Raw genomic sequence first — 27866 nt, forward strand, 5'->3', positions numbered from 1 at the left:
GCGGGCGGGAGGGGGTGGGAGGGGGAGAGAGCGACCCGCGGAGCCGAGAGCAGGGAGCGCGCCCCCAGCCAACTGGGCGCGCGTCTCTAACCATGCCGCCCCCCACCCCACCCCCAAATGCTTTCCCAGTTTATGAACGAGGGCGCTGGGGTTCAAAGAAACAACGTGCAAGGTGGCAGGGCGGGAATTCGAAGCCACATGCATCGAGCGCCTGTCCCGTGCTAGGCACTGAGCTGGGGACTGGTAATCTCAGGGGAATTCCAGCTGGTGCAGGAGACAGACAAGCGACCAGGCAGCGACCTTACAGTAGGGTCAGGACGGGGATGAATAACACACAACCTCACACAAACTTTACAACAACCCCAAGGACGAGGGATTTTCAAACCCATTGTGTAGATGAGAGCTGAGGACCAGAGAGAAGTCATTTTCCTGAGCCCCCGGGCCCACAGATGGAATTTTAACCCTTTGGTCTAGTTCTGAAGCCCTTGCATTTCTGCTGCCCCACACTGTGCCTCTTTTCTGGACGTTTTAAATGTCCTCATCATCAACTTCCTTGCGTCTTGTCTCCCCTTCCCTGAGCAGCTAGTTCATGCACTGGCATATTCACACTCTCTGTACTGGCCTGGGACCAGGGGTCCGGTGTGGGCATAGGTGTGGATCCACCCAAATGTTAACCCCACCAGGGACCACAGCCAGCAGACCTCTCCATTCTCAGAAATTATTTCTACATCCCAAGGGCAGTGTTCTCATTAAGATCAGTCTGGAGCTGTATGAAGTCCTTAAGAGATTACCTGTATGTCCTCTTAGGGTCCATTGGGGAAACTGAGGCCCTTAGGGAGTGTGACTTGGCCCAATCACAGTGAGTCAGGACTAGGGATTCCATTCAGCCAATCACAGTGTTGGAGCTAAAAAGGACCAGTGTCAGAATCGATATTAAAAAAAATTAAACAGAACAGAAAAAGTTAAGTATTCTTTCATGAAATGTTTGTTTCAAATACATGTATGTGTAGGTATTATGTACCAGATCATGATCTAAAATGCATTTCTTACTTTGGGTCTAGTCAAAAAGGTTTGAAATCCACTAAATTTGACACCTCCCATTGTACGGATGGGGCAAAGACTGGCTCAAGATCACAAAACCTTTAGCTGTCTACATTTTTCACAGCAATGAGCAGAGTAGGAAATAATGTGACTATAGCCCCCCACCCCCACCCTGATTCCTCCATCCCTTGCTTTGGGCATATGAAGGATGGATCATAGGTATCAGGAGATCTGGGCGTAAGCCCTAGCCCTGCCCCTTCCCTGCTTTTTCTCTCTTTGCTTCACGTTCCTTGTCCTCATCCAGGTGTCGATGTGCCATAGACACGGATGTGTACTATGTCCTGACCTGGGCAGCAGGGCCCCTGAGAGGGTCAGATCTGGGTCTTCCTTTAAGAAACACACAGTATGGTGGGGGAGTCAGACACACAGATGGACCCTCACAGGACAGGAGGGTGAAAAAAGAAATGTAGGGACTGTGGGCACAGAGGACCACTGGCTGTCCAGTGTCGGGAGGGTTTCAAAAGGATCTCCTGAATAAAGGAAACTGAGATCGAATTGTTATTATCCCCAAGAAAATCCCACCCCAGAGTTGTGGATCCCTCCAAACTGGGAGCTGGATGGCATACTCTAATGGAGGTGCACTTTGGTCTCTTTATTTAACAGTTGGAAAGTAAAGAGGGGGGATGGGGTCCTGTGGAAAGGAGTAAGGCCTCCTAGGGGCATGGAGATAGCTGGGAAGAAGGGAACACTCGGCTCTGGGCTATTGGCAAAATCGGGGAGGTGCTGGCAGTTTCCAAAGTCCCTTTCCAGAATTAAGTTGTTCCTCTCAACAACTCTGTGGGGTAAGCCAAGCAGGGATGATTGTGCCTCTGAGAGAAATAACCAACCCACTGTCACACAGGGGTCAATGGCCAGGCAGGACTAATATTCATGTCTGTCTAGCCACCTGGCCAAGCGTGCCCTTTGGCCATCTGAATGAAGCCTATGGACTTCTATTCAGAATAGTGTTTCTAAACTGCAAAAAAAAAAGTTACTTAGGATTACAAAGGACACCAGTTATATTCAATAATTATCAAAATATTTATTTTGTGATTTAGTCTTACTTTTTAACGTATTACATAAAATCTAGAGATGGGCCTATTAACTATTGTAATTTTGATGTGGTGAATAAGTGTAAACAGTATTTCAGGGTCTGTTTAATTTCCTAGGCTGCTTAAAGCAAATACCATGAAATGACTCAGCTTGAACAATGGCAATTTATTAGCTTACAGTTTTGAGGCTGAGAGAATTAAGGCAGCATCAGGATAATGCGTTCTTCCCAAAGACTGGCTGCTGGTGATCCTTGGCTTCTCTGCCACATGGCAAGGCGCTTAGCATCTACTGGTCTCTCCCTTCTCTTCCCATTTCACTGTTTTCAGCTTCTTGATTCAGTGGCTTTCTCTCTCAGTGTATTCATTCTGTTTATAAAGAACTCTAGTAATAGGTTTAAGACCATCCTGAAGACTACTGAAGAGGCATCATCAAAAAGTCCTACTTATGATGGGTTTACATCTATAAGAATGGATTAGATTTAAGAACATGTTTTTATGGGGTACATATAACTTCACACCACCATATGAGTCTATTAACTGTTGTAATTTTGAGGTGGTAAATAACTGTAAAGTTTTTCAGGATATCTCTACTGTAATGCAGTATGAAAGTATCTGTGATTTCTATTAGTGACAGAGTCACAGACTCTGCTAATACTACTGTGGTTTGTTGCCTAGAAGGAAATGGTAAGTTTCAGGTTTCAGACCTGAAAACAAGGATGTAGATTTTTTCCATCCAAGTTTATGGACTCCCTGAACTCTTGCCATGGACTCCTTGGCCTCAGCAGACCCTACGTTAAAATCCTCTAGCTCCTCTCGTCTAGCCCCTACTCCATTGCTTGCTCCTTTATTCTGTGCACATGTTCCTTCATTAGGTATACCTGCAGACACTTATTGTGGACCTACTGTGTGCCAGGGAGTTTCCCATTCTGTACATCTCATAATCCTTAAAACTTCCTTTGAGGTATGTACTATTCTTCCCATTTTACAGACAAATTAACTGAGACTCAGGGAGGTTAAGTAATTTACCCAAAAACCACACAGCCAGTAATGGTTAGAGTACCATATCACCTCCCCAGCTGAAGAGTGGATGCCAGAGTCCCTAACACCAGAAGGGAAAGAGTGGGCAGGGAGATCACATTTGTGGAGCACACACTATAAACCAGAAGTTATGCTGTATGCTTTTCATCATCTCTTTTAATCCTCACAACCCTATGCTGTGTTTAAACAGATAAGTTTTTAAATTAAAAATATATACATTTTCATTGTAAAACAACAAATTAGAAAATACAGGTGAATCAAAAGAAAAAATAAAAGCCATGCATAATCACACCATATCGAAATAATCTACCAATATCTTGGTATGGAGTCTCTTAGATACACATATACACACAAAGTTATGCACCCACTTTATGGAAACTTTCCTTTATGAATAGGAAAACTGAGATCCAGAAAGGTTAAGTAATTTCACAAAGGCCATACAAATAATAAATTCGAGTCATCTGCTGTGTGACCTTAGGCAGATCACTTTACCTCTCTGTGCATTAGGGTAGTAAGCTAAGATTACTGGAGATGCAGGAGCGTGAAGCCTGCCACGTGGTGAACCGCATCTGGAAACCCGTTCTGCATAGTTCTCAAGCTGGTGCCCTCCAGATCTAGGCAGCCTTGCTCCGGGAGCCCCCAGACTCCCAACTCCGGGCCCAGCCCTTCAGGGAGGGTCCTCAAAGAATCGCCCCCCTGCTGTAGCTGGCCGCGCAGCTCAGAGACCCCAGTAACTGAGGTTGACGCCGAGCTAGCAGCCTTTTCCGCTTTTGGGCGGACAGCCTGCGTGGTCTGCAGTGGATCCCCGGGCTTGGTCACAGCAGTGCGAGAGGAGGGCGAGAGGAGGGCGAGAGGAGGGCTACCTTTTCAGTTAGGATTTCCTTAGTTTGCTATTTGTTTGTTCGCTCGACTATGTAATCTTTAAATCACACTAGAAGACATAAAGAATAGTTCAGGTACCACCCATGCACCCTCCACTCGGTTTAAGAAATAACAAATTACCAACTCAGGTTGAAGCTCCCCGTGTACACCTCCTTCCCACCCACCTACCCACCAGAGGTAACCACTTTCCTGAATTTGGTGTTTTTCATTCCCAGGCTCTTATTTTTGCTTTTATCACAAATATATGGATCTTTGAGCACTGTATAGCATTGCTTTGCATGTGATTAAATTTTATATAAATGGTTTCTTAATGCATAAATTCTCCTAGAACTTGCTTTTTTCACTAAACCATATGCTTGTGAGTTTTGTCCATGCTATGTATGATCTATCTAGTTCATACATATTTGATCCTATATAGTTTTCCATCTTGCAAATATACAATGATTTATTATCCATTCTCCTAGACAGCTACAGTCCTTCCAGTTGTTTATTGGTATTACAAAAAATGATGCTTCTCTTCTTGTTGTCTTTTTAAAAAGTCAATTTTATTGAGGTTTATTTTACAAACATTAAAATACACCCAGTGTACAGTTTGGTGAGTTTTGACAAATGTGAACACCTGTGTAACCACCACCAAAGTCAAGATACAGCATATTTCTGTCACCCATCACTATCCCTTGTATCCCTTTGCAATCAACTCTCCTCCCCATAAGCCTTGGCCCAGGTACCACCTGGCTCTGCTCTGTGTCACTATAGATTAGTTCTGCCTGTTCTTGATCAGTAGAATCAAATAGTATGTCCTTTTTTGTATCAGACTACTTTCAATCACCACAATGTCTTGAGACACATAGAAAGTTGTTGCATGTGCGAGTAGTTCCTTCCTTTTTATTGCTGAATAGTATTCCGTTATATGGAAATATTGCAATTTGTTTATCCATTCAAGTGTTAATGAGAATTTGGGTTGTTTCTAGTTTTATAAACAAAGTTGCTGTAAAAATCTTTGCACATTTTTTTTTGGATATATGTTTTAATTTTCCTTGGGTAAATACCCAGCAGTGGAATTTCTGAGTAATGGGGTAGGTATATGTTTAACTGTATAAGAAACTACCGAACTGTTTTCCAGAGTGGCTGTAGCATTTTACATTCCCACAGCAATGTATAAGAGGCAGGGCTCTGTATCCTTACTAGCACTTGGTATAGTCAGTATTTTTTATTTTAGCCATTCTTATAGATGTAAAATGGTATCTCATTATGGCTTTTATTTGTATTTCCCTAATGGCTAATGATGTTTAACATCTTTTCATGTGCTCATTAGCCATTCAGGAATGTTCTCAGGCAAAATGTCTGTCTTGCTCAAATTTTTAATTGCATTATTTATCTTCTTACTGAGTGGTAAGTGTTCTGATATATTCTGGATACAAATCCTTTGTCAGATATATGCATTGTAGATATTCTTTCCCAGTCTGTGGCTTGCTTTTTCATTTTCTTAAAAGTGTCTTTTGAAAAACAGAAATTTTAAATTTGATAAAGTCACTTTTGTTTTTCCTGTTCTGGTTAGTGCTTTTTTGTGTTCTAACTAAAAAATCTTTGCCTACCCCAAGATGGCAAAGATTTTCCATGTTTTCTTCCAGACGTTTTGTAGTTTTAGCTTTTATGTTTAGGTCTATGATCCATTTTGAGTTAATTTTTGTGAACTGTGTGAAGCAAAGTTCGAAGTTCACTTTTTACATATGGATATTCAGTTGTTCTGGAACCATCCTTTGAAGGAACTGTCCTTTCCCCACTGAATTAACTTGACAATAATTAACCATATACGTGTGGATTTATTTCTGGATTCTCTAGCCATATCATTGATACGTGTTAATCCTTAATTACCGTAGCTTTATAAGTAAGCCTTGAAATCAGGTAGTGTACGTCCTCAATTTTATTCTTATTTTTCAAAATTGTTTTAGTGATTCTAGGTCCTTTACATTTCCATATAAATTTTAGAATCAGCTTGTCAGTTTCTACAAAAAAACAAAACAAGACAAGACAAAAAAACCTGCTGGGATGTTTGGGGGAATTGCAGTGAATCAATAGAACAATTTGGGGAGAATTAACAATGTTGAGTTTTCTAATCCATGAATATGGTATATCTCTTATTTAGTTAGTTCTTCAGTTTCTGTCAGCAATGTTTTATAGTATTCAGTGTAAAGTTCTTTTACATATTTCATTAAATTCATCCCTCAGTGTTTTCTTTTTGATGCTGTTATAAATGGCATTGTCTTTTTTTTTTTAAGGGTAACGTTGCCATAGCATTTTATTATCTTTACAAAGGCAACCAGTAATACTTTAATCAAAATATACTCACTGAATGATGACTCAACACACAGTGCAAAGAGAGATGTCTTTGGGAAAGGCACTTAAGGTAGAACGCTAGCATTACTACTACTTGGTTAAAACAATAAGCTACTTCTAATTAAAGGTTACAGGCCTTGTTAGGACTGCTCCTTTTCATTCCAGTCTACTGTGAATCAGTGGCATTAAGAAACCATCACATTCTCCTTACTCTATAGACACTGCGGCAATGGGATAGTTCTACCTTCAAATGTTCTGTCCCCCTTTTCTAGTTTGCTAATGCTGCCAGAATGCAAAACACCAGAGACAGATTGGCTTTTATAAAAGGGGGTTTATTTGGTTACACAGTTACAGTCTTAAGGCCATAAAGTGTCCAAGGTAACACATCAGCAATTGGGTACCTTCACTGGAGGATGGCCAGTGGTGTCCGGAAAACCTCTGTTAGCTGGGAAGGCACATGGCTGGCGTCTGCTCCAAAATTCTGGTTTCAAAATGGCTTTCTCCCAGGATGTTCCTCTCTAGGCTGCAGTTCCTCAAAAATATCACTCTTAGTTGCTCTTGGGGCCTTTATCCTCTCTCAGCTTCTCCGGAGCAAGAGTCTGCTTTCAACGGCCGTCTTCAAACTGTCTCTCATCTGCAGCTCCTGTGTTTTCTTCAAAGTGTCCCTCTTGGCTGTAGCTCCTCTTCAAAACGTCACTCACAGCTGCACTGAGTTCCCTCTGCCTGTCAGCTCATTTATCTGGCTCCACTGATCAAGGCCCACCCTGAATGGGTGGGGCCATGCCTCCATGGAAATATCTCATCAGAGTTATCACCTACAGTTGGGTGGGGCTCATTTCCATGCAAACAACTTAATCCAAACGTTCCAACTTAATCCCCACTAATATGTCTGCCCCACAAGATTGCATCAAAGAATATGGCTTTTTCTGGGGGACATAATACATTCAAACCAGCACACCCCCTAACACATCCATTCTCATGAGACCAGTTTTCTGAGTGAAGATTGAGAAAATATGGTTGGCAGAACTGGTTCAGGAAGCTTCTTAAAAGCCCTCTATTTCTCAGTCTGACTTCTGACTTACACCAGCTTAGGCATCTTGAGCTTCCTGACATCACTAGCAGCCTCTACTTTTGCTAACAGTAGTTGTTTTTCCACGGCACTGGTAGTGGCAGTCTGTTCCACTGGTGGCCCCCAATAAGCCACGCCTCCCAATACTCATGTCCTTGTGTAGTGCCTTTTTTCAACCTGGACTGAGCCTGTGACTTGCTTTCATCAGTCGAGTGCAGTGAAAGTGATGTTGTGACAGTTCTGGGTCTAAGTCTTAAGAAGGTCTGGCCACTTCTGCTTTTGTGCTCTTGGGAGCTCTGAGCTCCAGCTACCTTGCTGGAGAGGCCACTTGGAGAGGCCACGTGGAGAAGGACAGACCCTGAGGACTACATGCAGAGAGAGATAAGCCCAGCCGTCTCAATGTCTCAGTCCACCTGCCGACTCCATGAGTGACCACCAGCAAGACTAGCAGAAGAATAGCTCAGCTGAGCCCACCCCAGACTGAAGAATAATGAGCAAAAAAAGAGATGTTGTTTTAAGCCACTAAATTGTGGGGTAGTTTGCCAGCAACAATTGACAACCAAAGCACTGATCATCCACAGATGCCTTTTTTCTAAATACAAGACAATTACTCCAATGCAAAGAAAATGTGACGTTTTCCCACCACAACCTTCTCAATCAAAAGGTTGAGTGGTAATTGGTCATCTGCTAAAAAGAAAAAACACCTCTAATCCTAATTCATAAGTTTCCATGATTTTTCCCCCCATGATTTTTTACAGTGTCGACTTCTGACAGTGCAGGGCACTGGCTTAATCATCATTTAACTAAAAGAAGAGGCCATCAAAATGAATTATCCACTGCTGGATAAGTGATGGTAAATGAAATTGTCCCCACTTCTACAGATGTTGTTACTCAATTGTACCAAATCATTTCTCCTCTCACAAGTTTCCTATCATCCCTACAAAGTGAAAAGAAAATTATTTTGTTAAGGTAATAAAAAGAAACAAAAACAAAAACAAATGCTGATAACCTGAATTTGAGTCACCATCATCTGCAAAATATGGAGGACAATTTGTCTGCTTCCTCAGTTTAAAACAAAATTCTATAAAATATAACATTGTCTACATTGTAGAGATGATTTCTTCTTATCTGAGAAAATGAGTAACTGGAAATCAGGTACTGTTGAATATGCAGTGGTCTCTAAATTGTTTCAAATTTTGCTTATCAGGAGGTAGTCAACCACAACTCAAATCTTCCAAATTCAAATTCATTCTTCACATAAACTTTCTTGCATTTTTTCTTGATCTTTCTAGGACAAGGGTGAAAGTCCATATCTATTTCTGTACTGAAGTTTTGGCAGGTCTTTTCATCTGAAACTTTTCTGCTGCTGCATCAGCCCCTTGTTTTCATAGAATGCAGTATTATCTTCTCTCATTTCTGTTCAGGATGGTGTTGGGGTACAAGGTGGGAGGGGACTCTGATCTCACTTGTCTGGTCCGCTAGGGAGTACTTAATATTTGGATATTCGTGCCCTTTCCTCTTGCTTTTCTGCTCTTCTTTAATCCTGCACTATAGTGTTTCAGTGTAATGCTGGACAGCCATATAGATACACTGGTACTGTGCTTCTGTTTGGACCAGCCCTGACCTCTGAGACCACACCATCTGAATGGTTTTGGGCATGTCAGTGTTGCAGATGACACCTTTTTCTCTGATGATGTCAATAAGGATATCAATCACAGCAAATGCTCCCGTCTGGCCTATTCCAGCACTGGGGTGAACCCCCACAGGCCCAGCATCCATGATGCTCTCCTGCTTGTCACTTCCTCTAAGAAGTCCAGCACGCCCCCCCAACCTGGGGTCACTGGGCACTCCGTGATCCAGCCAGGTCCAAAAGTGGCATTGCCACACTGTTCTCTTTATATTCCCCTGGAGTAAAGCTTTTCCGATCTTTGAAAGTTTAAGTTCTCTTAAGTTATAGTCATGAGCGGCACTTTCTTTGATGTTCCTAACACACATGACACCATATTCTTTTCGAGCATATTTGTCAGGCCGGTATTTGACACATTTACTCTTTCCTCTCTCAACTTCTTTCGTTGTCGTGACAATCATTCTTGAGTTCTCCTGGGATACCATCCGCCAGAAGTCATTCTCCGTGTTTTGCGGGCAACCTTGTGAGTCAATGTAACTCTTTTTGGGCTTTGAGTTGTTGCATTTGGTTTCAAATTCAGGTATTATAATAATTGCATTGATATAATCTGAAACAGGTTCATTGGGATCACCATGGTTGTGAAGGACAGCCCTGGTATGATCAAAGGGCAGGATGTTTTTATATCTATTTTTGTTTTTATTTTCTTGCCTCTGACCCTATTTTCATCTGTAGAGAAGTTTGCACTCCTATTGCTGTAGTGTCTCAAATTCTTCCCAAGAGCCTTGTTTGACTTTATCTGTGGTCTCAGCTAATTTGCTTAGCTCTCAAACCTGACTTTCTATTTCAGTAGCATTGATAAGAGTTGTGTTGAGGGGCTGCTTGAGCTGTAGTATCATGCCCAGGTTTCCACCATGGGATTCTTGTAGTGCTCCATGAGATCTGTCAAAGAATGAAAACTTTCTCCTCCACCAACATCGTATTTCAGCTCCTTGCAGCGAATCATGACTTGGGTCACTTTAGACTTGGCGTCATTGCTCTCCCTTTGTCATCACGAGTGCGGACAGAGAGAACAAAATCTCCAGGGTGGCTCTGGCTCTCTCATATGAGACAGCTACCACATTTTCCCTTCTCAGTTAATAATTTCTTTGCATCTTTCCCAGAAAGGTATCCATGAAACCACCTTTCAGAAGTAGCATCTGTCCTGTTCAGAGGATATTTGAGCTCAGTAACATCTCTATTTTTCTCTTTTAAGTGCCTGCGATGTTCCATATAATACTGGACCAACTCAGCCAAAGTGGCCAACTCCTCCCCTCCATACAGGCCATAGAAATCACCAGTGTTCTGAATCCTGATGTGCCTGATGGCTCCATTTCTTCTTACGGAAAGCGTGAAGTCTCCAGTGTTACTTTTACTAGGCTTTGCCAAAAAGACTAGTAAAACGGTAGGTTTCTGCCTGTAGGCAGTGATATTTGGGTGAAACCGTCTCCACGATGTCATGTTCCTCCCGCCCTCCAGCTCCAGTACGGACCCGCTCCTGCTCTGACTCTGCGGGACCTGGTCACATTGGGCTGGCCCAAGGGAGGCCCGCCAGGGACCAGACGAGGGGTGGGGGGACAGTGGGCAGAGTCAGCTGCGCGCAGACCCCCCTCCAGGCCTGGGGATCCCAGAGTCAGTGCAGCCGCCCCCACCCCCTCGGCTCTAGCATTGTCTTTTTAATGTGATTTTCCAATTGTTTGCTGCCAGCATATATAAATACAATGATTTCTTAATATTTACCTTGTATCCTGCTATCTTGCTAAATTCACTTATTAGTTCTAGTAACTTCTTTGTAGAAATTTCAGATTTTCTATGTACATGATCATATCCGTGAATAAGGACCATTTTACTTCTTGCTTTACATCCGATTCCTTTTATCTCCTTGTATTGTCTAGGGTCTCCAGTATAATGTTGAATAAAACTCTTCTGAGTTGTGAGGCAAAGTTGTGTAATTTTTTTTTCTATGCAAAATGGTGTGTTCTTTCCACTTGATTCTTCCCTGTCATACACTTAGCAACAGAAATATCCTCTGAAAACTTCCTCTGAACTGTTGAAGTTGCCCCAATGATTCCTGTCTGACCTCTAAAATCTGAGCTTTCCCAACTTGCCCAAATATACCTACCTCTTCTTTCTTACAGGAAGCATCTAATTCAGCCAGTCTGACTCGGAAAGGTTTGGCTCCTGTGGTTCTCCCCCAGCCCCCAGAGGGCTCACTTCTCTTCTGCTTATCTAACTCCTCTCCACCCTTTAAGGCCTGGCTTCAGAAATCCCTCTTCCAGGAAGCCCTTCCGGAAAGCCAACTCAGGGCATCATTCTTTCTGTCAGCATCTGCTGATGTCCTATCCTGATTATACATGTACCATTAATTGAGCACCTTCTGTGTAGCATCACCTCACTTAAGAATCACAGCTTTGCGACTACAGGCTCCTCAAAGGCACAGACTGTGCCTGCTTCAGCCCTGGCTTCACAGCCTTCAGCTGAGGGGCTGGCTCTTAAAAGCTGGGCTGCTGCCCTGTGCCTTTGTTCCTTTATGCACCTTTGTGCAAATTAAGAAAACAGGTGTCCCTTCCTCTGGCCTGATGTAGCTCTATGCCAAGGACAAGATTTCAGCTCCCACTTGTCCCTTCTGTTCACTACCTTTATGCAGTTCAAACCCTGCATGACTGTATGGGTCAACCCTACCTGGAAGAAGGGATTAATAAATAGCAAACAACTCTTAAATTTGAATGTTTTATATATAAAGACATTGAGGCTAAGATAGATTAAGTAACTCACCCAAGGACCCAGCCAGGAATGGCAGAAACTGGGATCTGTCCTGGGTCTGCTTGTTTCTTAAGTGCAAGGGAACACACTCTACCTACCTCCTTCCTTTTTCTGGTCCCAACAAGAGTCTAGCACTTCAGACATTATTAAGTATTTTTCATCTTCAGACATTATTAAGTATTTTTCATCTCCATGGGTTCTTTTTCAGCCTGGGATCAGTCACTTCTAGAACTCAGTCTGAGACTCTACACACTGGAGTGAATATCTGGCCTTACTCCCAGGTCAGTGTCTCCAACTGTAAACCTGCTAGGTAATCTTGGACGTCTCACTTAGCCTCACCTGTAATATAGAAATTGTAATATGTGCCTCATAGGAATGAGAGTTACATATGTGAGCACTCAGTTAAGGTTGGTTCTCCTCCTTCCACTTCACTGAGAACAAGGACTGTGCTCCATGTTCACACACAAGGAAATCGCAGTCTCTGCCTACAGAAGACTCTCAGTGAAGTGCGCAAACCCGACTAGACCTGCTTTTCCTCTTGACCTTGGGAAGTCTGCTCCCCTTTCTGAGCCTTAATTTCCTCATCTTTCAAATGGGGATGATAATATCCAAATAACCACAAGAATATTTACAATGTACCAGACACTGTGTTGAGTGCTTTATGGGCGTATTGTCGTTTAATCACCACAAAAGCTCTACAAAGTAGGTGCTATTATTGCATGTCTGAGAGGAGGACACTGCAGTCCAGGGAGGTGAAGTACTTTGCCCATCATTCACCCAGCTGCTAAACTGCAGAGCTGGGGGTGAGAATCTGGTCCTGCAATACTCCAAACCTGGGTTTCTCAACCTACTAACATCTTGGGCCAGACAATTCTTTGTTGGGAGGGGGGGGGCACTGAACTTCACATTGTAGGATGTTTAGCAAAATCTCCGGCCTCTCCCCTTTAGATGCCAGTAGCATCCCCCCAGGTGTAACAAGCAAAAATGTCTCCAGACATTGCCAAATGTCCTCTCAGGAGCAAAATCGTCCCCGTTGAGAACCATCGCGCTAGACTCTAGAGCCCTAGACAGTGTCTTTCCTTCACAATACAACAGGGCTAGAAAAGCTTCACCGCCCACCCCACCCCCACTAGGGTCAGTAAATAAAATCAGCTGCACACAGGTACCACACCAATGGTAACACTGTTACATATTTGCTGTAGCCCCTTTCCACATACAACGTGCATTCTAATAGGTTATTTTGTTCTGATTGTCCCAGGTGAGAGATCACATAGACGGAAGTGTCTAACCAACAAAGTCTTGGTTTCCTTCCATTGGATAGATAAAGCAATGGAGGCTCAGTGAGGTTAAGTGACTGTCCTAAGGTTACACACTCAGTAAGGGCCATCATCGCTTGTTATGTGGATTTGCCCATAACTATTGCCCTTAACTCTTCTGTAATCCTGAGAGTAGTTTCTGCTTTCACTGAGAGGGCCAAGGCAAATCAGAAGAGTCTTGTATCTTTGTTTCCTAGAGTTGAAAGGGACCTAGAGGCCTAGCACACGGTTCTCAACCCTGAATTAGAACTGCCAGATAAAATACAGGATGCCCAATTAAATATTAATTTCACTGCTGGAGGGAATATAAAATGGTGCAGCCACTGTGGAAGACAATTTGGCATTTCCTCAGAAAGTTAAATATAGAATTACCGTATGACCCAGCAATTCCACTGCTGGGGATACATATAACCCCCAAAATTGAAAGCAGAGATGTGAATAGATGTTTGCACACTGATGTCCCTAGCAGCATTATTCACAGTTGCCAAAGATGGACAACCCAAGTGTCCATCAACTGATGATCAGATAAACAAAACATTGTCCATCATATACATGCAATGGAATATTCTTCAGCTGTAAAAGGAATGAAGTTCTGATACATGTGACAATATGGATGAACCTTGAAAACATCATGTTGAATGAAATAAGCCAGACACAAAAGGACAAATATTATATGATCTCACTGACATGAAATAATTCAAATAAGGAAACTCAGAATCAGAACCCAGAATACAGGTTACAGGGATCAGGGTAGGGGTAGAGAATGGGGAGGTTTCTGTTTCTGTTTGGGGTGATAGAAAAGTTTTGGTGATGTGTGGTGGTAATGGTAGTACAACATCATGAATTAACACTATTGAATTATATATTTGAATGTAATTAAAAGGGAAAATTTTAGGGCAGAGATTTGTTACTAGAATAAAAATTCTAAAAAAATCCACAGGCGTGTACAACACAGTGAACCCTAATGTAAACAATGGTCTATAGTCAATAGTATAATTATAATAATATTGTTTCATCAATTGTAAAGAAGGCACCACACTATTGCAAAGTGTTAATAATGGGGGAAATTGTGTGTTTGGGGGGAGTGTATTTCAGAACTTGGTATTTTCTGCATGATTTTTGCGTAAATCTACAACTTCTTTAATTTAAAAAAAGTTTAATTTTTTAATTAAAGATTTTTAAATGTTTAATTAATTACTTTAAAAAAGGAAAGCTCAGTTCAAGACAAAAGCCTTTATTATATTCACAGCCAGAACTGACCCCTGCTCAAACTCCTACCTGGTGGAATCTGGTCTGCTAATCTTCTTTACACTATTAGTAGATAGCAAAGGAGTCAGTAATAACATTTGAGCAGCTAACTAAAATATTGATTAATAATTAGGGTGTATATTTAATTATTATGAGTCAGTATAATATGAGTCTGGTATAGATACAAGGTAGAGATTTGGTTGTCATCAGGGCATATATGGTGGTCAAAACCATGAAAAAAAATGAGATGACTGACAAAGAGTATATGGAGGGAAAAGAGGAACAAACACAGACCCCCAAGAAAGACAATGATTAAGGGCTGGGCAGAGGAGGAAGCGCCATCAAAAGAGACTGAGAAGGAAGGAGCAGCCAGAAAGGTAGGAGAAAAACTAAGGGACGTGGTGACATGAAAGCCAAGGGAAGAGGAAGTGTCAAAGAGAAGAGTTTAGTCAGCAATGTCAGACGTTGCTGAGAGGTGAAGAAGGATAAAGTCAGAGAAATGTCCATTGGATTTAACAACAAGGAGGTCAGTGATGGCCCTGGTGAGAGCAGTGAAGTGAGGAATAAATATGGATAGTGAGAAGGTGGAAACAGTGGGTACTGAGAGAGGGAGGTAGCTGCAGGAGAACGTGGTTTTGAGATATCCATCATGAAAAATTCTGTGATAGTTCAGTTGTTTCATTGTGTGTGTTTGCACACACAAGCATATGCAGAGCTGGAGCTTGGAGTTTGTCACCCCAAGGTCAGCCTTCACTTTAATTCTGGAAAGCTTTGAGAACCACTAGTAAGGTAGATTATGAGAACTGTAGCAACAGTTCAACTCTCGTTCCAGGGAGGAATGAAGGACGGCAGAAAGGGAGCAATTTGCTCAGTTTGTGAGTCAGGGGCACAGTCAGGAATGAAATGAGCCTCTGGCCTTCTAGAAGAGTGACCTTGGGAGAAGTAGACATCAAATTCTTACTCACCAATGCCTTATTGGTCAGTGAGCTTTGTCTACCACCCGAGTTTTTAACTTTTTCTATTTATAAAGACATGAAATAATACATTATAAACAAAATTCAAACATTACAGATATACATAACAAAGAAAGTGAATGGCTCCTGTATCCCACCACACCACCCCCTCTCAAGGACAACCACCTTTAACAGTTTAGTATATTTTCTCTATTTTTCTCCTCTCCTTCTTGCTGAGCATTGTTATTGTAAATTTTTTATAAAAATGTTGTACTGTTTTACAGCTTGCCCTCCTGTCCCTTTGGACAACTTTCCATGTCAGTATGTAGAGATCTAATTCATCCATTTTAATAACTGAATTAGTTTTATCATTTGGATTTTTTTTAGACCATCCTTATCGATGGACATAAGAGCATCCAAATTTTCATTATTATGAACACTGTACATATATATTATTGTACATATATATTTGCAGTTTGAGAGTCTTCTAGAGGGGAAGTTATAGATCAGAGGGTATGAAGATTTTGTTTTAAAAGATATTGCCACCCTCCAAAAAACTTTTGCCAGTTTATTTTCCCGCTAACAGTATATGCAAAAGCCCATTTCCCCACATCCTTACCAACAATGGTACTACCATTTTAAAAAATCTTTCCAATTTGAAGAAGATTGAGTATCTTTTCATATGCTTATTGTCCATTTTCATTCTTTTGTGAATTATCTATTTATATTTTTTGCCTATTTTCTATTATAGTGTACTTTTGGTCAATGAATTCTTATAGGCAATAATGATTGGCCTGATTTTTTTTTTTTAATCATCATTTTATTGAGATATATTCACATACCACACAGTCATACAAAACAAATCGTACTTTCGATTGTTTACAGTACCATTACATAGTTGTACATTCATCACCTAAATCAATCCCTGACACCTTCATTAGCACACACACAAAAATAACAAGAATAATAATTAGAGTGAAAAAGAGCAATTGAAGTAAAAAAGAACACTGGGTACCTTTGTCTGTTTGTTTCCTTCCCCTACTTTTCTACACATCCATCCATAAACTAGACAAAGTGGAGTTTGGTCCTTATGGCTTTCCCAATCCCACTGTCACCCCTCATAAGCTACATTTTTATACAACTGTCTTCGAGATTCATGGGTTCTGGATTGTAGTTTGATAGTTTCAGGTATCCACCACCAGCTACCCCAATTCTTTAGAACCTAAAAAGGGTTGTCTAAAGTGTGCATAAGAGTGCCCACCAGAGTGATCTCTCGGCTCGTTTTGGAATCTCTCTGCCACTGAAGCTTATTTCATTCCTTTCACATCCCCCTTTTGGTCAAGAAGATGTTCTCCGTCCCACGATGCCGGGTCTACATTCCTCCCCGGGAGTCATATTCCACGTTGCCAGGGAGATTCACTCCCCTGGGTGTCTGATCCCACGTAGGGGGGAGGGCAGTGATTTCACCTTTCAAGTTTGGCCTGATTTTAAAAAGGCCTGGAACCATATGCACTGAATTGCTAACAGTATTTACATCCAGGGAGTGAGAGTATAGGAAATGAGAAGGATATGTTCATTTTTTATTTATGTTATTCTGCATTATTTGTGCTTAGACAATACACCTTGCATCACTTTTTTTAAAATGCAGTTTTATTGAGATATATTCACACACCATACAAACCATCCTAAGTATAAAATCACTGGCTCATAGTTTATCACATAGTTGCTTGCATCACTTTTGTAATTAAAAAACAGTACAGTGGAACGTAACAACAACAAATAAGTGTTTGGCCTGAATTCTCATTGGCTGGAAATCCATGATGGGTGCAAGTTTTTATTAATCACAAGTTATTTTTTGGTTTATATGCAAAAACTATTTATTGAATGCCTCCTTTAGCTGGTGCTGTCCTTGGCATGTTTGCAAGTCTTGCATTTGAACCCTCACAACAGCCCTGTGAGGTAGGTAGGAATTGGCTCCATTTTACTGAGTTCTTCCTGGCTAGGATATTATTGCTTGGTAACTCTTTGCCATATGTTTTCACTGGCTACAGGTGCTTATTGGCTGATGACTCATTGGTCAAGAGCTCTCAATGGCCAGGATTTCCAAATGGTTGTTTTAAGATTCAAATAATAAAAATACTGAAATCCACCCCCCACCCCGCCCCCAGGAGGGATGGGATAGGTGAGATTAGGGGTGGAGGAAGGGGGAGGAGAGAAATGGGTTTCTCCCTTTGAAGCACCATTTGAGTTTGCTTTGGTCACCCATGCCCAGGATGGGTGCTTTGGGCAGAATGGGGGGATGGGAGAAAAGGGAAAGTGGTTATAAATCTTCTCGCTTTCTCAGGATGAGCTTTCTCACAAGTGCTGTGACCTGGGGCCTGATCTCTTCCACCGATACAGTTGGATCCCAAGCCCCTGCCACCTTCCCATCTGGGGCCACTAGGTACTTCCAGAAGTTCCAGGTGGGCTCCTTCCCGGAAGTCTCTAGATAAAAAGGAAGAAGGAGAAAGAAGTGTGCTTTCCTCTGTACCCTTACCTGAAATTCCAGTCTCAGTGTTCACCCCTTGAGGCTGTGGTTCTCAGTTAAAATTACCTGGGGAGCTTCTTACAATCCTGAAGCCCAGGCTACAAAGAACACTTAAATCAGAATCTCTGGGGATAAATCTCAGGCATCAGCATTAAAGCTCTCCAGGAGATTCCAATGTGCAGCCAAAGTTGAGCGCACAACTACTGCTTTGGGATTCTGTGAGGTACTTGGTAAACAGGCTTTGATCCTCCTTTATTAGTGACCTCAAACTACTGAATAGCCTATACCTTACTCAGAGTCTTAATGGTTTCCAAATGTTAGTCCACGGAATGGTTGCACTGGAATCACTTGGAAGGGATGCTTAAAATAAACAGATTCTTGGGCCCTGCTTCAGTATATCTCAGGCTTATACATTTTTTAAAGTTCCCAGGTGCTTCTAAAGCATGGCCAGGTTTGCTCTATAGGTATGGGAACCGGGAAGGAACTAATAAAAACACACAGAGTAAAAGAGTAAACATGAGGATTGACCGATGGAACAAAATGCAAATCTGTCTCAATAAGGGACCTTGCTAAACTGTTATTTCTCATACTCTCCTCCAGGTGGATGGGTTGGCTGGTAAGGGGCACAAAGGCAACCAGGAGCCTGGAGTGGGAGAAAGCAAAAATGGAGCCTCCAAATGAGGAGAAAGGCCTTTGGAAGGAGACAGGACCATAAAGCCAAGCTTGGTCCACAATCCCATTTTGTGTCTCTGAAGCTTCTGGGGCTGGAGAAGGGTCTTAATTCTGAAATATTAAGTCCTTATAGTTTAGTTCAGGAGGGTTTCCTCCCATGGACTACAAACATGGCCTCTGACTCACGACAGGAGATGCTTGTTAGTCATCTTGATCAGCCTTCTCAGGGCATGTGGCTTCCCCTATCCGTGCCTTGGTTTCTCCATCCAAAGTCCATAAGCTAAACTAATTCACACTGACTAATATATGAGGGCCCAGCTGCCTTCTAGGAACCCCTGCATGTGAAAACAGTATCCTAGAGAAGTCACCAAGAGTGACTCTGAGGGAGAACTTTAAAGCAGCAAGGGTAGAAATGTTCTTAGGCAGGAATATCAGAGCCAGTGGCTTCTGCTGACTAGGGAGCCAGGGCCTCAGCCAGAGAAGGGAAGGTAAGGGATGAAGGGAGCAGGACTCACCGGTCAGGTACTTGAAGGCCGGGTGGGCACCAGTGCCAGTGACTGCGACCTTGCTAAACATGGGGAAAGAGACACTGTAGGTGCGGCGAGCAAAGCTCTCGATCTCCTTGTTGCTGTCAGGCTCCTGCTGCCCAAACTGGTTGCAGGGGAAGGCCAGCACATTGAAGTGGTGGGGGCCCAGGTCCCGCTGCAGCTGCTGCAGGGCTCGATAGTGCTGGTCTGTGTAGCCACACTCGCTGGCCACGTTCACCACGAGGGACACCTGGGTGGCAAAAACAAAACCCAAGCACATACCCAACCTAGTGAAAAGGCATGCACTTGTATGTGCCCAACAATTCATGCTCTGTCACATGGACAAGAGCACTACGTACGCAAATGTAACTGTGCATGCAATGCCCTCACATATACACAAACGAATGCACATACACTTATGAAATCAAATATGCAGCGGCTTACAGACATGCATGCACACACATACAGAACCACTTGTGAGCGTAAGCACACAATACACATAAATGGGTATGTACATGCCCTGTGAGACAAAGATATACGCACATCACACATGTCCACTGGGGTGCTTTCAGATGGTTCATATCCATCTACTGATTGAGGTACTCATGTACTAAAAAACACACATAACACATTCACAGAGAAAGGTGCACACACACCAGTGAACACATATCAGGAGGTAATGTGAGGGAGTGGAAAGGCAGACCTGGGTTCAGTTTCTGAATCAGCCAGCTAGCATTCATCACTCTACCCTACGGTTGCCTGTATATAAGTGTAGCTCCCTCCTAGAATGTGAGCCCCCTAGGGACAGGAGCTATGTCCACTTCATCTCAACACCTAGAGTATGAAAAAGGCTCAGTGTCTGCTGAATGATTAAGCAAGTGTGCACACATACACACATACTCAAATATCTGCAAAGGTAAATAGAGGCTGGGATTTCTTGATAAAAGGTCTCCTAGAACCCTAGGGGAATCCCTTTTTTTGCCCCTGTTTTAGTTTCCTAGCAGCTAAAACAAATCCCATGTAATGGGTTGGTTTAACTACAAGAATTTATTGGTTCATGGTTTCAGAGACTAGAAGGTCGGAATCGTATGGCTGGCTGGCAATCTCTGGGGTTCCTTGCCTTTTCCATCACTTGGCAATGAAGCTGGCAGTGTCTTCTTTCTTTTCTGGATTCCATTGACTTCCAGCTCCTGGCTACTCTCCAAGGCTTCTCTATGTCCAATTTCCTTTGCTTATGAGGACTTCAGCCATTTGGGACTGAGGACTTCAGCCATTTGGGACTAAGAACTAACCTCATTCAGTTTGGGTACACCTTAACTAACAACATCTTCAAAAGGTTCACTTCTATAGGACCAGAGGTTGGGACCTGAACATGCCTTTTGTGGGGAACATGATTCAGTCCCCAATAGTCCACCCTCTGGATCCCCAAAAGACATGTTCTTCCCACATGCAAAATACATTGATTCCATCACAATATTCCAAAAGCCTTAAGCATTTCAATAACAGTACTAAATACAAAGTATCATGAAAATCAGTTATGGGTATGGTACATCCTGGGACGAAATTCCTCTTCATCTGTGGGCCCGTGAAACTCAGAAAACAAGTTATTTGCCTCCAATATACAATGAAAGGACAAGTATAGGATAAACATTCCCATTCCAGAAGGGACAAATTAGAAGGAAAACAGGATTCATGGATCCCAAACAATTCTGAAAACCAGCAGGGCAAACTTAATTAGCTTTCAAGGTCTGAGAGTCATCTATGGATCAATGTTTTGTCCTCTGAGCCTGATGGAGTGGCAGCCCCATCCCTTCCAACACTTCTGCAGTAGCCATGCTTTCCCCAAGCCCTGGGACATAGGCCCCACCCTCTCTGAACACTGAGGTGATAGCACTCTTCCTGAACAAAGGGGTGTAAGGCCCTCCCTCTCCAAGCATGGGGCAGATGGCCTGCCCCCTCCAAGTGCACGGGTGGGCTTACTCTCTTAGCCCGAGGAGAGCTTTTCAGTCCAGACCTTTACTTCCCTGTATTGACTTTAAAGTCATTTTTCCTTCAGTTCTTCTCTTCTCTATCCCTTTCAGGCATTGCTTCTGTTCATACAAATTTTGCAAAAAAAACTTGTTGGCCTTGCATGCAGTTCAAGGCAGTCCAAACTGTGGAAAAAGAACTTTCCATAGATCCTTCCTGGATAACTGCATTTCTGATCCTGACTTCCACTGAAATAGCTGACTGGATCCATGTTCAGCCACACCCCCTTTAGCAAAGGGTTGTTCAGTTCAGTTAAATCCTCACATGAAGTTCTGTTGGGACTCATTTCTTGGAAGCTCAGAGAGAGTCCTAATAGAGCTACTTCTGGTCCTAGTCTTGGAGCACACTATAGGCCAAGAATTTTCCAAATGATCAATTGTTAGTTTCTTGTGTTTAAAAGTTCAATCTCCAGTTTATCTCTTTCCTCTCTCATTTCACTATTAGCTTCAAGAAGAAATCAGTCTGGCTGCATAGTCCATGCTGAGCTTGGAAATCTCCTCAGCTAAATATCCAAATTCATCACTTGCAAATTCTGCCTTCAATCCAACTCAAAACACAATTTTGTCAAGGTCTCTACTACTTTATAAAAAGGACCTTCCAGTTTCCAATGACAAGTTTATCATTTCCTTCTAAGGCACTGCTGGAAGTACTGTTTAACGTCCATATCTCTACCAACATTCTGTTCATGATGAATTATGTATTATCTAAGATGACACAAACTTTTTCTACAGCTCTCATTCATTTTTGTGCCCTCTCTATTCTTCCAGCCTCTATCCATTTTCCAATTCCAAAGCCATTTCTATATTTTAGTTATTTGTAATAGCAGCACCCCATTTTCCGGTACCAAAAACTGTTTTAGTTTCCTGGCTGCTAAAACAAATAACATACCATATAATGGGTTGTGTTAACAACAGGAATTCATTGGCTCTTGGTTTTAGAGGCTAGAAGGCTTGCTTCCTCCCAAGATTGGTATTCTGGTTGGTGCACAATCTTTGCGGTTCCTTGATATGCCAGTTTGGATATATTATGTCCCCCCCAAAAGCCATATTCTTTTATGCAATCTTGTGGGGGCAGATGTATTAGTGTTGATTAGGTTGGAACCTTTTGATTAAGAGTCTCCATGAAGATGTGACTCAATCAACTGTGGGTGAAAGGTTTGATTAAATTATTTCCATGGAGATGTGGACCCCGCCCATCCTGATTTAATCATTGGAGTCCTAAAAAAGAGCTCACAAACAGAAGGAGCTCAGAGCAGCTGAGAGGGACATTTTAAAGAGAAGCTAAGAACTTACATTGACAATGACACTTGGAGATGCTTGGAGACGTTTGGAGATGCTAGCCTAGAGTTTGCTCCGGAGAAGCTAAGAGAGGACCCTGATGCTTAGATGCACAGGAGCTGAAGAAGCTAAGAGAGACCCAGAGACATTTTGGAGAAAGCCATTTTGAAATGCAACCTGGGAGCAAAGGACCAGCAGATGCCAGCTGCATGCCTTCCCAGCTGACAGAGGTGTTCCGGACACAATCTGCCTTTCTTCAGTGAAGGTATCCTCTTGTTGATGCCTTAGTTTGGACACTTTTATGGCCTTAAAACTCTGAATTTGTAACCATATAAACCCCCTTTATAAAAGCCAATTCATTTCTGGTATTTTGTATAAAAGCAGCATTAGCAAACCGAACACTTGGTTTTTCCATCACATGGAATGCATGTAGTGGAGTCTTTTTTCTCTTCTGGGTTCCGTTGACTTCCAGCTTCTGGCTGCTCCCTGTGGCTTCTCTCTGTGTCCAATTTCCTTTGCTCGTAAGGACTTCAGCCATATTGGATTAAGGCCCACCCTCATTCAGTTTGGGCGCACCTTAACTAATGACATCTTCAAAGGTCCTGTTTACAATTGGATTCACACCCACAGGACCAGGGACATGTTATGGGACACAATTCAATACCGAATAAACCCCCTCCCTCCGGAAACATACACCACTTTGTAATAAGACTTTCTTTAATTAGTACACTTACCCTTAAAGTTATTAAAGGCTTCAGGTGATGAATATAAAGTTAGCCAATGCAATTTGGTTATAATACTGAAGTTAGAATTTAAGCACCAAAGCTATGTTTTTAGCTTCTAGGTATATATGACTAAAGAATTTTAAACCCTTCCCCATGCCTAGGCAGGCCAGATCCATCTACCTGGACACTTTTTGAGAAGAGTCAGGAATATACTAGCTGGTCCCATAAGGAAGATGACAACCTTCCAAAGTAGCCCAAGGCACTGGACATGCACAGACACAAACTGCTCAGATGAGACAGGGTTTATCAACTTCAGCACTATTGACATTTTAGATGGTTTTTTTTTTTTTTTTTTTGGTTAGGTCATGGGAGGCTATCCTGCCCGTTGCAGGATGTTTATCAGCATCCCTGTCCTCTACCCACTAGATGCCAGTAGTATCTCCCCAACTGTGATACCAAAAATATCCTAAAACATTGCCAAACATCTCCCAAGGAGCAAAACTGTCCCTAGTTGAGACCCTTCTGGACTAGATGATGAAAGAGCTATAACTCTCCCATAGTGCCTCCACCAGATGAGGAAGGACTCATTACTTAGGTCCACAGGCTGTTAGAACAACCCTCTCCCATTTGTTGTCAACATATGCCATACTTTGTCTGGGGTGCTTAGAAACTGGGACTTTCAATGACCTTCCAGGTTAAGGGTCCTCCTCTTTCCTCGCTGCTATATCCCTAGGCAATGTTTATTTTTAACCTATATCTTGTGTATCTATTTGTTCATTTTCAACCTACATCTTGTGTATCTATTTGTTCCAGTTTGCTAATGCTGCCCTTACTCAAAATACCAGAAATGGATTGGCTTTTATAAAGGGGGTTTATTTGGTTACAAAGTTACAGTCTTAAGGCCATAAAGTATCCAAACTAAGGCATCAACAACAGAGTACCTTCACTGAAGGATGGCCATTGGCATCTGGCTGGGAAGGCATGTGGCTGGCATCTGCTGATCCCAGGTTGTGTTCCAGCTCTACTCTCAGCTCCTGTGGGTTCTTCAAAGAGTCTCTCTTGGCTGCAGCACCTCCTTCTGTCTGTGAACACTTTTATAGGACTCCAGTGATTCAATTAAGACCCACCCTGAATGAGTGGGGTAACACCTCCATGGAAATTATGCAATCAAAGGTCTCGCCCACAGTTGATTGAATCACATCTCCATGGAAACACTCAATCAAAGGATTCCAACCTGATCAACACTAGTCTGCCCCCACAAGACTGCATCAAAGAACATGGTGTTTTGGGGGTCACAATATATCCAAACCGGCATGCTATGATATCTACATAAATTTAGGCCCACTCTTTTAAAGGGAAGAAATCCTGCTTCCATCCCTGAAAACAAAACCTTGTCCGTAAAGAGACCAAAACACAGACAGACACACTCAAATACACACAGTTAATTTACATATGTACATGTATAAGCACAGATAAAGACTCAGATACATACACAGATGCAAGCAGTTAAACCATTCATACCACACACACACACACACACACACACACACACACACACACACTGAAGCCTACACATACATAAGGACATTCCCAAGTAGTCATCCACTATATACAGTTAGGCTGTATATATGAGTCATCCATACTCAATACTGATCTAAATGACTGTCTTTCCAGCTAGCCTGTCAATTCCACATGAGGGCATAAGCCATGTCAATCTTGCTGATGGCTGTGTCCCAGGGCTGGACCCAGTACCAGGAGTCAGTAGGAGTCAGTGAATATTTGTAGGTGAATGAATGAACATATTGCCCAAGTTGCAGGTTTAGCTTGGGACAACTCACAGCAACACTTACAGCTTCCCTGGACTGACGGCAATTTCCTGCCCAAAAGGTGAGAAGAGATAGTTTAAGTATAGTAATTAAGGGCTTGGACTCTGGAGCTGGACTGCTTGAGTTCAAATCCTAACTCTACCTCTTAGTAGCCATGTGACCTTGTTCTGTTTTCCTCTTAGCACTAGGAATCACATTGTTCATTTCTCTGTTCCTTGTTATTGCCTCTTTTCTCCCCCCGCCTCCCTCATCCCATATATTTGGCCTGGCTCAGTATTGGTATAGAGTAGGTGCTCAATAATGAATTAATAATAAACCAATGAGCAGCAGAGCTGGGGCCACACTCCTGCCTGGTCTGGAACTCAACCACTGGCTCTCTGGTGAGCTGTGTTTAGAGGGTTGGGGAGGCCTGACTAGGAGGCCTAACTGGGAATGGGCCCTGTCCTTTTTGGTTCTTTGCCCTGAGTCCTGGATGAGGTTTGCTGGGGCCCACCAAACACAGGTACAGGGCACTCTACAGTTTACCGAGTGCTCCCACACCGTCTTCTCATTTGAAACTCACAACATCCTGGGGGACAGTCAGGACAGGGATTACTGCCCCTAGGACTCCTGACTCTTGGCATAATTGAGAACGTCAAGGCTAAAGATGGCCCTGCTTCCTGCAGAAAAATGCTGGCAACCATTTTTGCATGGTCCATCAAAATCTGGATGCTGGGCCCACCTATCCATTAGAGACCACCTCCCCACCCTTCCCATACCACGGTGCCCAGGTCCATCTGGAGAAGTAGACTGACTGGAGGGCTCTCCATTATACAGTGACGTATCTAGGCCTCTAAATCTACATGTGCAAGACTCCTCACAGTCCCTCCCCACCCTCTCCAGATTCATCTTCCACCACTCTGCCTCCCCCTTGATAACTTCTTCAAGCACAACTTCTTAAATTCCACCCCACCCCTTCTTCACCCTCCCTGCTATTTGCTTCTGAGCCTTGACATAGACAGTTCTCTACCTAGAATGCTCTTTTTAGTCTTGTTAAAATCCATTCTTGTTTCAAAGACCCAACCAGACACAATTCTCTCTGAAGTCTTCTCTAGACAGAGATTTCCTCTTGGTAAGGACGTAGCATTTTGCCTGGATGATTCTCATACCACCGCCTGAGCTGCCATTTTAGGAGCTTGCTTAAAGCTGACCACGAGTGGATACGTAGTTCGCCACCAGGTTCCAGCGCTTTCCAGCGCTGTGTGACCTTATGCAAATGCCTTCCCTCTCTGGGCCATGGTGTCCCTTCAAAAGATGATCCGTGTAAGGTCCCCGTGCATCTAAAATGGTAACCCCCTCCCCACTGTACACTCACTTCCACAATGTTCTCACTGGACTCTATACCAGACGCAGAAAATGGGGATGGGAGAGGCGAAGGCCGAAAGATGCTAGGGTTACTTTTTCCACCCGTGAGTGAGTGGCAAAGGCTGGACCCGGGTACCCAGCCTCCCAGCGAGATCCGGACTCAACTGCCCAGAGACACCAGGAGGGGAGCTGGCGCCCGCTGCGCGGGTTTCGGGTTTCACTGCGCTCTCGGGCTGTGCCACGTAGTCACGCGACAAACTGAGCGCAGGGTCTGGGGGCGCCGCGCCCCGCGGGGGTTCCTGGGTGGAGGCGGGAAGCCGGGGCAGGGTTGCCGGGCGCCCGGGACCTTCCGGAGCCACACCCGGGCCGCGGAGCCCTGAGGTGACCCGGGCCGCAAGGCGCCCCCATCAGGCCCGGCCTGGGCGGAGCAGGGTCCCCCGCGGACCGACACTCACCGAGCCGCGGTACTTCTCCAGCGACACCAGCTTTCCCCGAATATTGACCGCCTTGAAGTCGTAGAAGTCCTGCTCCCGCTGCGCCGAGGCTGCGGCCGAGAGGAGCAGCCACGCCACCGCCAGTGTCACCACCATGACTCGCTTCCGAGCTGGCGGCCTTGCGAGGGCAGAGACGAGGCGGGGGACCCGGCGCGGGGGGCAGGAAGAGGCGGCTCCAGCGCGGCGCGGTCGGCGAGGCAGGACGCGCCCCCTTCTCCTTCTCTTTCTGCACAGGCCCGGGGCCTCAGTTTCCCGGTCTGTACCCTGGGAGCGTTGGACTCCGCCCTCCTTCCTCTTATAACCGGGCCCCAGAGCTACGGTTCCATGATGCTGACCGCTAAGACCAGAATTCGCTTCGTGAGGCTCGCTCGCATTCCAGGAGTCAGAGACTCGGTGGGGAAAGGGTGGGGAAAATCTGGTTCTGAGAGCTCAGCTTCTATTTAGCGATTGGCCTTAGGCTGTTCACACTGTTAACCGAGCTGTGCTGACGCCAGAGCCGAGGCCCGCTCCCGGCTCAGGGTCTTGCTGCAAGAAAGACTTCAAGGAGGAGAAAGGCCAGTAGCAGCAAGTAGTGAAGTTTATTGAACAGATAGTACACGCTAGGGAAAGCGCGGGAGTGCTCAGGAGAGAGGCACTCCCCGATTTGGTTTGTGTTTGGAGTTTTATATGCTACCTTGTTGCTATGCTTTGAGCTGAAGCTAGGCGTGGAGATTCCCCAAACCCCCCTTTTTGCTTACCCCTCCTTTCTTCTTCCCTCTGTTTACCTTAGCCCTTTCTGAGAAATGGGGCGACTTGCTTCCTATACCAGGTGAGTTCTGCTTTGCAGTGAAGCTGTTTCCTGTGCTAGCTTGTTTCCGCTGCAGTTTTGATGTTATCTGCTTTCTGCTCTGCGCCTGGACCAAGGGCCACTTTACTGCCCTGGGTGACCTGTGCTAGTCGCCTCAAACCACCATTCTGGGCTCTAGTTTCATTATCTGTTCAGTGGGGCTAGCCTCCCTTCCTGATCCACCTACTCAGTATAGAATTGGTTAATGGAAAAGTGGGT

General features: G+C 43.7%; 1 protein-coding gene and 1 pseudogene across 1 annotated transcript; both read right to left on the bottom strand.

Annotated features, from left to right (window-relative positions):
- Window positions 1-8586: 8586 nt before the first annotated feature.
- LOC119514046 lies at window positions 8587-10582 on the bottom strand (annotated as a pseudogene).
- Window positions 10583-17029: 6447 nt separating this feature from the next.
- On the bottom strand, window positions 17030-27364 carry GPX7 (glutathione peroxidase 7). The gene is made up of 3 exons (XM_037827219.1): window positions 26783-27364; window positions 19116-19377; window positions 17030-17885 (listed from the first exon to the last, which is right to left on the bottom strand). Exons 1-3 carry the CDS (start codon window positions 26915-26917, stop codon window positions 17722-17724), a joined length of 561 nt encoding a protein of 186 aa, XP_037683147.1. The 5' UTR covers window positions 26918-27364; the 3' UTR covers window positions 17030-17721.
- Between the last annotated feature and the right edge of the window lie 502 nt (window positions 27365-27866).

This window comes from Choloepus didactylus, chromosome 2 (genome assembly GCF_015220235.1).
Source record: "Choloepus didactylus isolate mChoDid1 chromosome 2, mChoDid1.pri, whole genome shotgun sequence".
Lineage (NCBI taxonomy): Eukaryota > Metazoa > Chordata > Mammalia > Pilosa > Megalonychidae > Choloepus > Choloepus didactylus.

Bases quoted from the DNA above. Each gene is read 5' to 3' on its own strand.
- GPX7 (XM_037827219.1), bottom strand. From the start codon at position 26,917: ATGGTGGTGACACTGGCGGTGGCGTGGCTGCTCCTCTCGGCCGCAGCC. The intron at 19,378-26,782 runs GTGAGTGTCGGT...TTTGCCACCCAG, and splicing joins TGGAGAAGTACCGCGGCTCG to GTGTCCCTCGTGGTGAACGT. The intron at 17,886-19,115 runs GTGAGTCCTGCT...CTTTTTATCTAG, and splicing joins GGCCTTCAAGTACCTGACCG to AGACTTCCGGGAAGGAGCCC.